A 16,205-nucleotide genomic window follows, 5' to 3' on the forward strand; every position below is an offset into this window, starting at 1 on the left:
TAAAATTTCACAACTAAAAAGATTTAACTGCTAAACAAGAGTAGCACAGTAGTAAGATACTAATATTGAGAATGTTAGTATATCAGTTAATGTATGTGTTTAATTGCACAGATCCAAAACCTGAACAGCAGAAGCTTATCAGGATGGGCTTGGCTTACATCATTACCACAGAACCACAGAAAAATCATAACTTGAAGCACAGTTTTTATTTCTTTTAACACAGATTAAGCAGTTTTTTAAATCATAAAAAGCTTAAAGTATCCCCATATAACAATAATGGATTTTGATGTCAAATCACAACGGGCTTGTAGGTATGATAGACATTATCTGCAACCAGTAGCTACAATGCAGACTAAGCTTAATGCTGGGACTCTTGAACCGGATTTCTTTCCTAGAACTCCAGTATTAGTTTCACCTCTTCAAAGGAAATTCAAGTTGCACTCACTAAAATCTCCAGCTTTCCAAGTAATACTTGCACCTATTGCACTTGTACTGGTTGTACTGGCTTAGTAAAGCCGTTCTAAAGCAACAGTTTAATATTTGTACATTTTAAAGCACTTGATCCTATCTACAAAAGAAATAAATGTGATAAAATCACAGTTTATTTCAACTTAATCATGAATATTCTTAATTTTCAAAGTTTAAATGGATGTGCATTTAGTAACTACAACAGAAAAGCAACAGATGCTGTAACTACCCTATGATGACTAGTTTGGTCCATGTCAGTAATCAAGTGATGTTATAAAAAATAAACTAGTTTATTCTGTATAAAATGAGTAATGTTGCATTTTTTTTTTCAGATTGCACAGTACAAACAAGCTAATATCTAAATTAATACTGTTACAGGTAGTTATTACATAGGGACAGCAGCTAGAAAAAATAAGTACCCTCAAAGCAACAGACTTCTGCAGCCAGCTTTCCATAACATTGTATGAAAGTTAAATATGTCTCAGTTACAAGTATGCATATTATAAAATGTTTGAAAAATGTTTAAGTATGAGCTGTTAAACTAATTTCCCATAGCAAGAGTATATGATGAGTATTTACACTTAAAAAATTCATTTTTTCAGAAAAAGAATTTACAATGAAATAAATAACCTTCAGCAATCCCTTAGACCCAAATACAAGATCTGTAAGTGGCAGTAAAAAACCGCTGAGCCACCTTTTGTCAACGTTAGGTCAGTAAAGTATGCCGCATCCAGAAAGAAGTGCAACTCCGCTTTAACTTTACTAGTCATCTAGAAACATGCACAATACATATTGGTACCTTCAAATATGGTACAACCTTGAGTATTTGTACAAGAGTATTCACAAAAACATACAATATATTTTACAGTCCTTTAATATAAAATATTGGTATCAAACCAATCTGAACTGCATTGATCAGATATTTCTTAGGCAGGCAAGCTGCAAAGGATAAGAGTTTTTAAATTTAATCCCCTCTTCACCTTTAAACTCAAGCAAGACATAAGTAGTTTCTTCAGAACACGTAGGTGTTGTAAAGGTACTGATGAACGTTAGCTGAACCTGTCTCCGTATGTATTCACTGTCTCTAAACAATATTAAGTATGAAAACCTAAAGCTGCAGTCTGAAGATTACATAAAAAAAAATCTTGCCTCCCTTTGAATTTTTAAGATGAAACTGCTGCTTAGTTATCCCCACTAAAGATTTCAAAGATTGAAATTAAAAAAAAAAAAGAAAAAAAAAAAAGAGTTCAAATCCAAAACAGAGAAGCGTGTCTAAGAGCTGGTTTGTTTCCTTTCACACGTGACGCTTGGCAAGTTTTTCATCTTCTGTTTATGACACAATACAGTCATAACTGCTGTCTTGAAGTGAATCCTCATCCTCTGTCTTAGACTTGTCCTCTTCATGCCTGCTCACACTGCTGCTGCCACCATCACTCTGAGGATTAGTGCCATGGCCAGATGAAGTCCTGCTTTCCTCAGCTCTGGGGTTCACCTGTTCCGTAACCTTAGAGGGATTCACGGGCTGAAAAGCTTCAGGCTGTACTTGCTCTTCTGCTATCTCACTTAGTTTCTGGATCTGTGGTTTGATGATGTTTAGAAATGGCTTGTACCCAGGGCTAGGAAAATAATGGTATAGAGCACCATGAGCTAATTGAAAAATAGTACTTCTGTCATATGCCTGAAAAGCAGCTTTTCTTAGGAGATCTTTAATATAAATTAGTATCTTCTAGCATGCTTTCAGTACAGAAACTTGTGGTGGTGGTGGTGGTTTTGCGTTGTTGTTTGTTTTAAAATAGAGGGAAAAGGCAACGTAATCAAAAAACAGAAGCTGGGGGGTTAGTTGTTTTGGGTTTGTTTTGTTGGTTTTGTTTTGTTTTTTTCCAGTTTGATCACAACTGTATTAAGTGACTGTCCTGAAATTTTCTGCAAGGGGCTTTTAAACAGTTGTTTTAGCTAGGGCTGAGATAACTCTCAGTTATTTTTTAGGTAACTAATCAGCTACAACAGGAATGAAAATAAAGGTGGTAGAGATAACTCTCAGTTATTTTTTAGGTAACTAATCAGCTACAACAGGAATGAAAATAAAGGTGGTAAAGATCACTTACCAATCTGTAGAAGCCCATTTGTCAACAGCATATAGGCCAGTCTTGATATTCTGACAGATTTCTCCATCAATATCAGAGGATTGCATTATACTGAAAACCTGGTTGATTACTGAAGATTCTCTGAGGATAAGGCCTATGATAGTACACCAATCCAGGCATCCTGCTTCCATGAAGATATGTAGCAAGTACCTATACGGGAAAAAGGTATTCTTATTTCTTTTTTCACTGAAGACAAAATCCCAGTGTGATTCAGTAGACTATGTCTCTTTCTCCTAACGCTGCCTACTAGTCATTTTAACTTTCCAGTCTATCGATGACATCACTTACCGCAGCTGGACCTGTGACTTGTGTGGCCCTTTACTGGCCAGTTCCAGAGAGATGTGTTCAAGCTCTGACTGAGTTAGACTGGAGAAGTTTTCATCCACCATGGTCCAGTCACCATCCACCATAGAACTCGTTTCAGTCAGGTCCGTTGCTGAACCAATGCTGCATTCATCACCTATCAAAAACACCCAGAAACATAAGGGATAAAGAAACCGCTTACTTCAGTAAGATTCAGAATTTCTGAGCTACTTCCTCTAGAAACTGACCAATTACACAATAATGCTTTGCTGTGTATTGCAGTGCTAAGAAACCACTTCAGGTATGCTGTCCGTTCCTCTTCAGCATTATTCTTGTCACACTATATATGGTAAAATTATTACTGCAGGAATGCAGTAGTTTTCCTATCAAATAAAAACAATTCTGCAGAATAATATCAACAAGGGATCTTGAAGATGGGTTGGCAATCATTGTAAGAGCACAGTGATAGCTGCTTACACTCTATAATCCTAGAATTAAGTGTGTAGGAAGGGTTGCAGTCTGTCTAAAGATGCTGCCTTATATAACCTTTGTTAAAAATGAAGATGCAATAGCAAGTTCTTTTTGTTGTACAAAACCCTGAAGATTCTGAATGCTCGGTAATGTGAATATTTACTTGCACTAATTACAAAAAGAATTAAGTGTTTCTAATAAAAACATTAAAAGTAGGTGTAGCCACAGAATTTTCACAGGACAGTAACAGCAAAGCCAAAACCGTTATAGTGGTGAGTCAAGAAGGCACCCACCCTCCAGAACAGTTTCCATACTAAAGTAAATGCATCTTTTCTGTGGAAAATGTTTAGAAAGTCAGAAAGATATTTTATTAGCTTCTTGCCCATAAATACCACTGTTGGATTAGTTATTTGTGAAATTATTAGTATTATTATTATTCAGCTTGCAACATTTTAAAGACTATTAATTTAGTTTCACTTAGGAAAGACCTGTTTCAAAATGCATACCAAAGTCCATCGAACTCAAAGGTCTTCATCCAGCTCAGAAAAAAAAGGAGATGCTTATTTATAGAAACAGAGGTAGTGGCAGAACGCAGTACAAGACAGTGCAATGAAAAGAGAAATAAATTTTGCCCATTTAAATTATGCCTTTTTGGAGAGTTCTATAACAAACTTACTTAAACCGAATGCATTCTTACAGTCTCCAGAAGTAATAAACAAGAGAAAGCAGTGTGAAAATAGAATGAGGCCATGGCCAAGCAGAGAGAGAGAACCTCACTCTTTCTTCATTTTTTAAAGCCCGTTAGCTTGTTAAATAGCAGCTCCAAATGCTCTGACTCTCCCAGGAGGCCCCAGCATCTTGGGGAGGTGTAGCTGACACTTAGGTACTTAGGTCTTTCCCCTAATAAAGTGGAAATCACATGACACAGACACTGTTGAATATGTTGCTCTATGCTTGAGGACACGAGGGAGTTAAAAAAAAAAGAGATGAATGGTCAGACAAACATTTCCTGTCTCTGATTGTGGTCAGAAAAGATGCATAGGGAATGAAATTCCCCTTTGTATTTTCATAAGCTGGTCAGACATTTGAGCTTTTAGAAAAGTGATTTAAACAATGCCACAGGAAAGAAGAAAACTATGGGACTATAAATTCCTCAACTTCATCAATAAAGAATGTATTAATATCTTTCTAAAGAAATTAAGAAGCACAAAGTTCATGCATTACAACAGCGCCAACCTGTGAAAGAGGCTGACCCATGCAAGAGACAAAGATAAAAAACTTAGAACACTCTTCTCAGCCAGACTGTAAGAAGAATGAACTTGAAGTTAACATGACAGATGGAACTTCAACAAATACCAATTTCGTATTCTACTTCAGGTACTTAAAGATGTATGACATGGGTGTTAACTTTCTGTTGTAAAAATTCCAGTTCATTTTTCAAAGTCCTCTTTTATTTTTTTTCCTGAATTATGGTTATCAGCAGTTGAGAAGCAACAATGCAGCAGTGGCATGCCAACCTCAAAACATAAGCACGTACTTCCAGGTGCATTCTTCCAATGAGCAGACAGAAGGAAGAGTGACTAACCTTTACTTAGCAAAGGAGAAAGGAACGCATCTTGCATGTGTGGTCCATGGGATGAAACTGTGTCAACCTCTCTCTGAGACGAACTGATAGTGCCAAGCCAGCTGCGACTCCGAGGTGTGTTTGATACTCCTGTGTCCATTTCCATGTTTACAAAGGTGTCTGCAGACTGAGATTTTAGTAGCTGCTCCCCCACGGCTAAAAAACAGAACAGAGCCCACCAAAGGAAACTCATGTAACTATCAAAAGGGAAATTTGGAAAGTTCTCTCCAGGCATTTCAGAAAGCTAAAACTTGTCTCTAAGTCAATACTCAATTTGTTTACTGAGGGATCACCACAAGGAAGGGAATGCAGTGGAGGTTTAGGTATTTAAGGATTTTCTGATCAGCTTTTTATGTCAGCAAAGGAATAAAAGAAGTATCAGCTGATGAAATGTTGGCATCAATAGAACTAAATAATGGTGCTGCTACTACCAAAAAGAGGAAGACTTGGCAGCTGGTACCAATTTTGGCCTAAGAAGATAAACTATTGAAGTGGGAGATTAATAATACAATAGATGTTTACAGCAAGCCTTCAAAATTCTTACACTTTATCATAAAGCAAATTTCTAATATTGTGAACATTACTTTTTTAAATATAAAAAAGTTACTCAAAACCTCAGCTAACGACTTATATAAGAATAGTGTTGACTTCAGCAATTTTCTGTAGCAGAATTTACATCAAGGAGCAATATCCACGTTCAACTCAACATCTGCTACAAGTGATGTCCAGTTCAATGCACCTGAGAAAGCAAGAAACCTCAACAGAAACAGTAGTGTGTTCAGACTATACAAGAGATGTCATTTGCATTAAATGGAATCCCTTCAAATAACACACCCTGTATGAGAAAGTTCTGCAGGTGCCAAGCTTCAGCCTGTTCTTTGCCAGGCTGAACTAAGGAAGGACAGATTCAGACTGATGGCTGCAGGACTGCAGGAAAAAAACCTGGTCCAAATCAACTCAGATGTTACGGCACCTGTTTTGTACTTTCCATTCTTGAAAGGTGAATTAATGGACGAGGCTGGTATGACTGGAAATGGCCAGTGGAAATCCTCATGTAGCCTTTTCAAAGCAAACACAAAATCCTCCACGTGCGCGGCTCTGGCTCGCTCCTTGCACAACCAGCCAATGAGCTCAAAACCCAACTGCGCAGCAAAGCAGCCAAGGTCTTTCAACTTGATTTCTTCTAACAGACGCCGAGCATGCCGCCAGAGCATCATGTCAATGTACATGTTCTCAGCACAGTCACTGTCTTTACTCCACCTATAGACAGACCAGAGAACAGTGAGTGACATTAAGACTGATAAAATGGAGTTGCAAAGGCTGTTGGTCACAACCATAGTACATCAAGGTACCAGTGGGACTTTCTATATATTAACAAAAGCAGTTTCCACCATTCCTTGCTATTTATATTCTCTAAAAGATTCTACTGCCTCAAAAGGTAAGTGAAATAAGGGAAGAAGATACAACAGCAGCAGTGTCCAAAGAGTATTAAAATACTAGCAATGCAGAAAAAAAGTGAAGAAGAAGAGATAAAAGGAAGATGCCACTGTAAAGTGACTTCTGAGAAATAGGTTTTGAGAAAAACTCAAGTATTAGTCTAGGACCCTTCCTATCAAAACTCTTAAGATAGTACTCTCTATGGAAAATTACTAAATAAAAGCATTTGAATTAGTACTAAGATTGCTTTGAAGGTCTTCTATGGGAAAAGAAGCCGAAACCAAGATAATAATGAATTTCAGCTCAGAGCCACTTCCGAATATTAACACCTATCACTATGAATTCTGTATACAACAGTTTAAGAGGGATTCACCCAAAAGTGTAAAAGGCTCTATTTATGGCTTGGCAACACATTGCATACTGTGCCCAGTATTGCAATGCAATGTATGCTATGATGCTGCAGTACTACAAGCTGTTCAAGACATATCTTTCAGCAAAACAGACCATTCAAAGATAAGGCTTAAGGTCTCCCTAACTATTTAAATCATTATGTATGCATTCAGTGGAATCAGAGGCTTTTGGTTAGTAATATCCATGTAAGCATGTCTGCCCATATATACACACAAACACACACATATATTTACATGTCTGAGAATATATTCTTCCAAGAACATACAAGAGGCACACACATTAGGAGAGTCAGAAAAAGACAAATGCAGAAGGATGTAGAAGGAGACTATCACAAATCTGACTCTATCATACAATGTATTTCCACAACTTTAATTGTAAGACGGTTAGTACGGTACCTAACAAAGTGAGGAAGAAGACATTACTACCAATTACCTTTTTCCAGATGGGCCAGAGGGCATACTCAGTGTTTTTGTCAAGTTAAATTTGCTATGGAGATTCTCTGCTGATTGGGATAAACTAATGCTGCGATGCCTGAAGAACTCGAAGCCACTACTTGAACTAGGTTCCTAAAATCAAGAAAACCCAAACATACAGTCAAAGGAGCAAACGTGCTATACAGCAGCAAGGTTAATCATACAAGGTTCGATGCACCGTATTTACTATTTTCACCACAAACCTGAGTTGTTGGTGTAGCTGGAGGTGTCTCTGTTTCTCCAGAGCCAATGGCTTTAAGAAATCTGATCATATGACGACAAAGATCCCACTTTCCCTGCTCTAAGGCAGTATTAAATAGGAGAGTAGCATGTTGTCTGCTAACTGCTGGAACTTCCATATTCTGCAAGTAACAAAGCAAATTAAGTAATTTGCTTCTGCCATCAAGCAACAAAAGTCCTATTAAGTCAAGTCACATCATGTCACATTCACATCAAGTCTCATCACAGAGATGAGAAGAATCAAATTTCATACCATTATTTATTTTTTATAACAGTAAACTAACTACTTACATCATATGATATTCCCCCCTTTCATAGAGGGACATAATCTCAAAAGAAAACTGTTAAATTAAAAATCTGTTTAACACGCGTAACTTTGATATGACAATATTTTAGAATAGTAAACAGTACATATCACCTCTCTTAGAATTTATGAGGTACCATTACCTGTAGGATAATAAGGTAAGAGGCAGCTGTGTCCAAGTCCTGGGCCATTAAGCACTCTTCAAATAGGTCCTTTGGGTTCCCAACGGCAGCAAAAAGGTAATTCCACAGGGCATATTCTGTCTTCCTAGCACAATGAACAACTGTCTGCAGGAAGAGGGGGAACTCTGTAATGAACTTCGCTACAGTGGGAAGCAGAGGGTCGGGAATGGGTTCCCGCGAGGTAGCTTCTTCTTCCAGCACTTCATGAAGCATCAGTTCTAGTACGTGAGGAAAGTATGGTAATGTGGCACAGGAGTGGGCCAAAAGCAAGGCTTGTTCACCGAGGTTCCTAACCAAGAGCTGGCGTAAAATGTGATGGAGGTAGATCTGAGAGGTTCTCTCAACAATGCAGAAAGGAAAGAGAACCTCCAAGTGTTCTCTAGCACTGGTCTGAGTGTATAAACAGTCATAGAGCACAGTGTCATTAACAGCACCAAGAACCAAGGCATCTTCAAACAAAACAGCCAACGGGTATATGTTGATGTGGAAAGGCAGCATGATTCGTCTTGACAGAAAGGAATGCGGTTTTCGATGATCTCTGGGAAACAGGGGAAGCCAGACTTTCATACCTGCCCCACCACAGCTGAGCCACAGAGCCTCCAGTAAGTGGCGTTTCTGTTTGTTGACCCTGCAAGTAGTCCATACATTTTCAACAGACTGGGCTAGGACAACTGGAGCACAAAAAGGCAGCTATTTAAAAAAAAAAAAAAAAAATAAATTCATAATTAATTATCCCTTTTCTTTCTTTTTTTTTAAACCTCAGCACAGAAAAATTGAAAAATTCAGTCACTGATTTCTCTTCTTGTTGTTTTTAAGAACTTTGTAATCATACTCTGCAAAAAAAATGTAAAGTTCCATAAACATACAGAATAGTTTTAGATAGACTAGAGATTTTCTGTCACTAGAGCACACCAAAATTTGCACAGGACCTTTATGCTTAAAATTTGTATCTTTCACTGCAATACAAGTATTAAAGTCAAGTAGTAAATAATTTAGTTAGACATTCACACAATTAAGTACCAATATTTCACAGGTTCTTAGAGAAAAAAAATAAAAATCACAGGAGTGGTGATTTACTTCTAGCTAACAATTCAGCCTGTACGTGTAGAAACTGCCTTGCATTACAGACCTTTTTTCTTCATGTCTGCACCACTCTCTTACACAACTTCTTCAGTCTTTCACAACATCTTTGAACCTATATACAATATTCCACACATATTTACTCACATGCTTCTTTTGATTAGGATTGTTATCCTTATCTCGTATCTGGGGTCCAGATCGATCCCTCTGCAACATGATGAGTTGTCCTGCTAAGTTTAGCATTATACTTTCAGCCTCACAAGCCTAAGGATAATAGAGTATAATGCAAATTATTCAAGCTTTTTGAATGCATCATTTTGCCTATAACCACAACACAAACCCAGAATAAAAAGAATAAATTAACTGCACTGCAATACAGAGATGACAACAACCAAACTCAATTCAGGACTCAGAAAAATCAAGCAGAACTGAATACCTACAGATAGATTCATTTATGTAGTTCTTGTGCAAAGGAGTAAATACTGGAAGATTTCTGTTCACTAGACTCATTCCATATGTTTATTTGATTTGGGCTTTTTCCAACTATGCCTCTTGGCATGAGCAAGCTACCAGTATTTTAAGAAAAATAAACCTCTGTATTCTTATCAGTACTGCCATGATATGATTGCCAGTATCTGACTGCAAAGACTAACACTGGTACACAAGCCAAAAAGAGTTTAGCCACACTTGTACAGCATCTCGAACTTTTAAAAGCTGCAGTAAGAGAAAAATCTTCCTAGTTAGGTATATCAAGAAAGCAAAGTATTCTTTCTAAGTATTTGCTTCAGAACTGAAATTTCATTTTCATTTTAACCCAAGTCACTGCAGCCAATACCATGCTGTGCATGAAGTTCAGTTTTAAGATGCATGGGCAGAGGGCCTGTATAGTAAGTTCACAGCATCTGGAGTGAAGGTCACCAACAGATAGCAGCACTGAAAAGGCTGACACACTCCACTGCATCAGACACATTGTTTTGTCTACAGTGCAGGGTCATACTCGGTGCCAACATTAATACTTTTCCTCTGATCAGACGGATCAAACAAGTTTGAAGTTATGGGCTCTTAGAAAGAAAAAGGGTAACGTTTGTTCCATCTGAAGCTACATTTAAAATATGATTAGTGCTCTAAAAGTTTCAATAGTTTTTTCTCAAAATTAGGAAGCACTGTAGGTCAGGTAGTTCAGTAATAAGGACACTGTCTCACAGCAAGCTGGACTAGAAAACTACAAGCGTGTTGCCTTTTACGCCCTTGTCTAACATCATATCAAAGTCTCAGGACACACGTTCAGCATTGCGAGCCACTAAATGAGAACAAACTGAAGGTAGCAAGTGAAACCTCCAGATTTTACATCTGTGCCATTACTTTCATATCTGCCAGTGGTACGGGGAGAGACATAAGCACTTTCACATGACTATGTGCCTGTGTCACAGACAATGCAACTTCCAAACTATATTAAGGTAACTGCTCTGATGAGAAAATATGCTGCATACTACAGCTACTCAAATAGTTAAGTTCAATTTGTTTACACCACAGACAACGAAAATGTAAGCACAGTGCTTTCAGTGGCCTGAATAATTTCCTGGAGTTAAAACAGGGCTTTGCCTTCACACCATAGTCATTGTTTGGCTGTTGGTCTATCTCCCAGTGTAACAAGTGGGAGAGATTATTTTAATCTATTTTAGTGTAGCAGGAAATTGGCTAGACGTAACTGTATATGGTCATATGCCATCTTCTCTTTTTTTCCATTTATTCTTTGAGTAATGCACTCGTTGCAGCAAGAAAGGCACTTCTTAATGCCATGAATTGCCCTGGTGTCCAACTTTTAATACACAACATAGAAACAGACACTTGACATAGGTTAAGTTTAATTTGTCCTCCAAGATTCGGCTCCAAGCTTCAAAAGATTACAAGAGAAGATTAGAAATAGAAGTAAGACTTTAGAATTTATTTTCGCTGTCCCCTCAATTCACACATACAGTGTCTACATAACAAGCATCAGAAAAAAAACAAGTTTGCATTTTACCACATAGAAGAACCACTGATTTATGATTCATTTATCTGTCAGACAACCTTTGAGGACTTAGCTAACAAATTCAGACACCGATTCTTATAAATTTTGAGCCCTATAGACCTGTTACCTGCTGAGGCATCTTCAAGGTGATGCCAGTCTCTGTCCTCACCGATGTCAACGTAACAGACACTACAAGAAAAGGATGAGGAATGTACCGAGACATGGACACTTCTTGAAGAATTTGGATACTGGCAGTAGGGTTAAGACTGAAAGGAAAGATGACTACATTTAGCAATTTTAAAATAGTACTTAACATAAAATTAATATATTGAAGTAAACCTAATGAAAATAAACAACTTAAGTTTAGCAAATAGTTTACTCTACAGACCAAAATGACCTTCCTTTAACCAGGAATCCCACAGGCCTCTACATAGAGTTACCAAATAAACCTAAGCTGGGCTACTTCATCTTGATAGTTTTGGGGAATACAGCTATGAGTGGACAGAAGACACCACTAGATACCTCAGAATAATACTCTAGTCACTGTTCAATGCGACAAGTCTAGGGTTTGGATTTTGTCGGAATTTTATTTGAAAAAACGTTGAAAATATTTTCCTCTGAAGTGGATTGACAGCTTGCTTTCTGCTACAGAAAGTTCCCTTCTTGCTGAAACCAAGATACTGTAACAGCAAGAATAATCACCTGCTTAGACACTTCAAAAACTATCTGGGAACCTTTCTCTCCTTCTTAGGTTCACTTATCTTAACAGTCTGACAGTATTGGGCTCTTATGTTGCTACTTCTTTTGCACCAAAATAGGTCCCCACAACCATACCACAGAGCCAACTTTTCTCTCTTGAACTTTGCTACCCTGCTGCCCCTCCCACCAATTCCTACTTCTAATGTTAGAAACATTTAATTATGTGGGTGCCTTTTAGAACCTTTTTCTTCTATTTACATTCATTTTTCAAGTTTCTATCAGCTAGAACATGTTCATACAGACAGCTGGAAACACGCCTACCTCAGTGACCACTTCCATACCTAATGTGTCTACTTGCATGTGCACAAGTGACAAAACTCATGAACTACCACTTGTACACACAGATAACACTCGCCCCTCTGTATTTTAAAAATCTGACTCTAAACTTGATATTATTTTAAGTATTTACTCAGCCTGAGAACAGATTTACAACCATTAATACTTCAAAAGCATTTAAACAGTGACACTCACCCTTCAGGCCTTCTCTCAATACTGTAAAGGCAAATGGAACAATCTGCTCTGAACAATATTACGATGTCCCGGAAGACACTCAGTAGTAACGTGTCTGCTTGCACTTTGGTGATGTGTGCAAATGCATTGTCGAGATTAGACGTTCGCAGGTAGATTCTCAGCTACAAAGAAAAGAAGTAGTTTGAATACAGGTTCTGTTTACCAGCAACTCATAGTAATTCCACATTCGATCATTTTATTTTTTGTGGAATGGCTGTCCAATGTATCTGGCAAGACACATTACTGGGTTTTTGTTTCATCACATGTTTTACCCGTTGCATTACATTACTGCATCTGAAGTGGTTAAAGAACAGTACAGCCAAACCTCCAGTACTGAACAACAAACATAAGGAATGAGTTTTATTCCTTAGTTTTAAACAGCAAACAGTAAGCAATGCTGTTCTGCCCATCCAATTTAAAATCTGCCAGAAGTGTGCCAAAATACCACAAAACAGGTTTCATGCCAACATGCAAAAATGTCATGAAGTTTTCAGAGGAATGAGTAGATTCATGGTAGTCAACAGAAAATCATTTTTAGTAACAATAATAAATTTCTCTGCAAATAATTACTTACATATTAATAAAGAAGTTCTGATACTTATGTAGCAAGCTTTTCAGATTTACAATACTACTATAGATCAGATATTCTAAGTGTGATTTATTTAGTTTGAGGAAAAATACCTCACCTCTTCCTGATGATCATTTAAATTATAACATGCAAGAACAATAAAGTCATTCCACCATGCTAAGCCACCTGTTACCACCATATTTTGCTCCTGTAAAGAAAAATACAAGCAAATGACATAAATATGTACGGGGTTTTTTTAATATACATATACACTCACGTACATTCTATGGGTGACTACTGAAAACTATACTTGATCTCTATAAGCTTTATTGATAGTGGCAAGACAAACTATGTATATGAAGTTTCTGTTGTTTAAAAAAACTCAAAGTATCAAACTTTGTGAAGGACAAACACCATCCGACAAAGCACAGCTACACAGTTCCTTATGCTACTGGCATCCCTGAACTCTCTCAAATTAGCTTTCCACTTTTGCCCAGAATTTACAAGCTTGGCATCCAAAGCTATGTTTCAGACAAACTCTCAGATAAGACACATGGGACTAAGTGTCTGACTATGCACACTCAGATTTGGAAACCTTTTAATAATCAGATACAAATCATTGTGCCAAAGCCACAAGATAAGTGTTTCAGCCATTTTATGAAAAACACATGCAAAACCAGCATCCTTATTCCCAAGTGTTTCTGCAGGTTGTTTACTTGGAAAACATACTTTTTTATTTCCTCCAAGAATCACATATCGACAAATATGACCTCAATGCAGTACCGTAACCTCTCACCTGTGTAATGTTTCCAAATAGCTTCCATTTTTTGGTAAGCAAAGAATAATGTGCAAAACCAAACTTGCCAACAACAGCTACATTCTGTCCAAGCTTGTCAATAGCTGAAAACTGTTCAAAGAGAAAAAAAACCAGAACCTCAGGAGGGAACTTATTTAAATAATATATCCTATCCAAGTACATCACTACAAGGCAATATGCCAGAGTCGAAACTTGTAAAGTATATTCATGTTATCTACTTTACTGCCAAACGCATATTCTTCTTTCTGCAATTTAAAAAGTGATTTAATCTTCCACAGCTCATCCAAACCTAAGGGACAGTTATAAAAACCCAATACTTTTAAAGAGACAAGAACATACTCTTAAAACAACTCACCCTTATAGGCCAGTTGCTCTCTAGATACGTACTATGAATCTAAAAAAAAAGAGAAAACCGACACCACGTAACTATACCAAGCACCATTAGTGATTAACTATAACGTTCTAAAGAAACATGTACAACATCCCTGTTTCTCCAAAACACTAGCTTAAAGGTTTTTAATGTTGGGATTTCTTTTTTAAAGACAATTACTTTCCATGTCTCTCCCCCACCCCGCCCCTGAAAGTTACTGAAGCCTAAATGTTAGCTTGTGTTTAATACAAGAAATACAGAAATGCATTAACAACATAAAACAACTAATACCATGTTAGAGATTAATAGTTAAAATTTGCTCTTTTCCCCCTTACGTACTTCTCCTCCATCAGAACCTTTCCTGGGAACATACAAGTTTTGACAAACACAAATTCAGGGAGGACTTTGAGTGGCAGGATGAAATTTCTAATCCCATCGGAAATACAAACCAGCACATCCAAAAGCCATGTTATGAAAGCACTTGACTGGGATATGTCAAATTAAATCTTGATCCTGCATTCTTCATGTCACGTGGAATGATACAAATCCAGGTTGAAATGCTGTTCAAACACCCGTCCTTGGTCTGATACAAGGCAGTAAGTGCTCTCATTACCCAGCTACTGGCTGTTCTCATGGGAATGTTGCTCAATTGTGTTATACTCCTACACAGAATTCTCCCTCCTGTGCCAGTTCCAGAAGACAGAACAGCTACCTGTCCAGTTAAAGTGGAAATTCAACAGTATCTAGAACCTGACATACATGCCAAGAGTCAAATGCTGTTTACTAATACCAATTCATGTGCTATTTGAAAAACAAAATCTTGGAGGCCTTTTAAAAACCATTATTTAGAAAAATATCTACCAATTCAAGTGTGGAAGAAGACACGTTAGAATTACAGATTGTTAGGGAACAGACCACAGATTAAAATTTACTGAATTTTTCCTCTATATTACAGCTAAAATAGAATCTGTCCCATTACTAGCCCTGGAAATAATTTCTTCTTTGCAAGCTTTATGCTGTGAAGTTTTAATTACATGTTTAAATAGATGCCATCTAAGACTGCTTGAAAATACAGCCAAAGTACAAATGCTGTATTCATCTGTTGAATATTTTTAAAGCAATTTGCATAAAATAACAGAACAATTTTCTAAAGGATTTCTTGCATGTCACACTTATTCTCCCTCTCAAAGCACAGGAAGCTAATTTAACTATTCCTTCCAGAAGTTAAAAAGATATTCAGCTTTTTTTTTGAGCTAGGATGCAAACTCATAGCCACAAGACTAAGACAGCCAACATTCCTTTATCATTTGGCAATCAGAAAAAGCTGTACCAGGGGAAACCCAAGAGACAATAAATAGGCAATGACCTCATACTAGAGGAAAAGAGTATGGCAGAGAGTGAGAAGAACAGCTACAAATTCCAGTCCTACAAACTCTCACAAGCACAGATCACATATGGGCAACTCACGACAATTACCTGTACAACATGCCAATGCCTGTGTCCTAGTAAAGTGCTTAAACCCTGAGAATCTAAACTGCCATCTGAAAATGGGCCTCTTTCCCTGCTAGGCTTATGTTCAGAGTGCACTGATGTATTTCTGGGACTCTGAGCCTGTGTTGCATCTCCACAGTTCAAATACAAGCGATCTTCTCCTTGAAGGAGGACTTGTTCCTGGTTACTCTATATTAAAAACAAAACAAAAAGCAACTTTGAACTACCTGTACAGAAAACAAAAGAAAACACATAATCAATATCTTAATGAGTTCTACGTAAACAATATGAAAACTAAGCGTTAAAGCAGTTTTCAGTTTTTGTATCACGACGTACTAGTAGGTTTTACGTTACGGTATTGCTAGTAGGTTTTATGTTACAGTATTGCATAACAGTATTTCCAAAGGACCATTTTAAAGGCCCTATGATAAAAATAGGAGACCAATCTAATGGCTGCAAAACAGACTTAAAACCTGTTAAGAGAATAACTCAGAGGTCACCTGAAAACTGGAAATATGCTCTAAAATAAGGATATTTATCAA

The 16,205-nt window shown here is 37.3% G+C and overlaps 1 protein-coding gene across 4 annotated transcripts in view; it reads right to left on the reverse strand.

Annotated features, from left to right (window-relative positions):
* Nucleotides 1-23: 23 nt before the first annotated feature.
* Nucleotides 24-16,205, reverse strand: part of RIC1 (RIC1 homolog, RAB6A GEF complex partner 1) — a 52,647-nt gene continuing 36,465 nt past the window's right edge. For all 4 annotated transcript variants that reach the window (XM_080362820.1, XM_080362819.1, XM_080362821.1 and 1 more), the window contains 15 exons: nt 15,649-15,852; nt 14,158-14,196; nt 13,782-13,892; nt 13,104-13,193; nt 12,379-12,539; nt 11,276-11,414; nt 9,285-9,401; nt 8,019-8,747; nt 7,535-7,693; nt 7,291-7,424; nt 5,984-6,270; nt 4,972-5,166; nt 2,901-3,072; nt 2,574-2,762; nt 24-2,084 (listed from right to left, as the gene is read on the reverse strand). In XM_080362820.1, the coding sequence (XP_080218946.1) occupies nt 1,799-2,084; nt 2,574-2,762; nt 2,901-3,072; nt 4,972-5,166; nt 5,984-6,270; nt 7,291-7,424; nt 7,535-7,693; nt 8,019-8,747; nt 9,285-9,401; nt 11,276-11,414; nt 12,379-12,539; nt 13,104-13,193; nt 13,782-13,892; nt 14,158-14,196; nt 15,649-15,852 (3,012 nt within the window). In that variant the 3' untranslated portion in view covers nt 24-1,798. The remainder of the gene's footprint in view (nt 2,085-2,573; nt 2,763-2,900; nt 3,073-4,971; nt 5,167-5,983; nt 6,271-7,290; nt 7,425-7,534; nt 7,694-8,018; nt 8,748-9,284; nt 9,402-11,275; nt 11,415-12,378; nt 12,540-13,103; nt 13,194-13,781; nt 13,893-14,157; nt 14,197-15,648; nt 15,853-16,205) is intronic.

Source organism: Nesoenas mayeri (assembly GCF_963082525.1).
Source record: "Nesoenas mayeri genome assembly, chromosome: Z".
NCBI lineage: Eukaryota > Metazoa > Chordata > Aves > Columbiformes > Columbidae > Nesoenas > Nesoenas mayeri.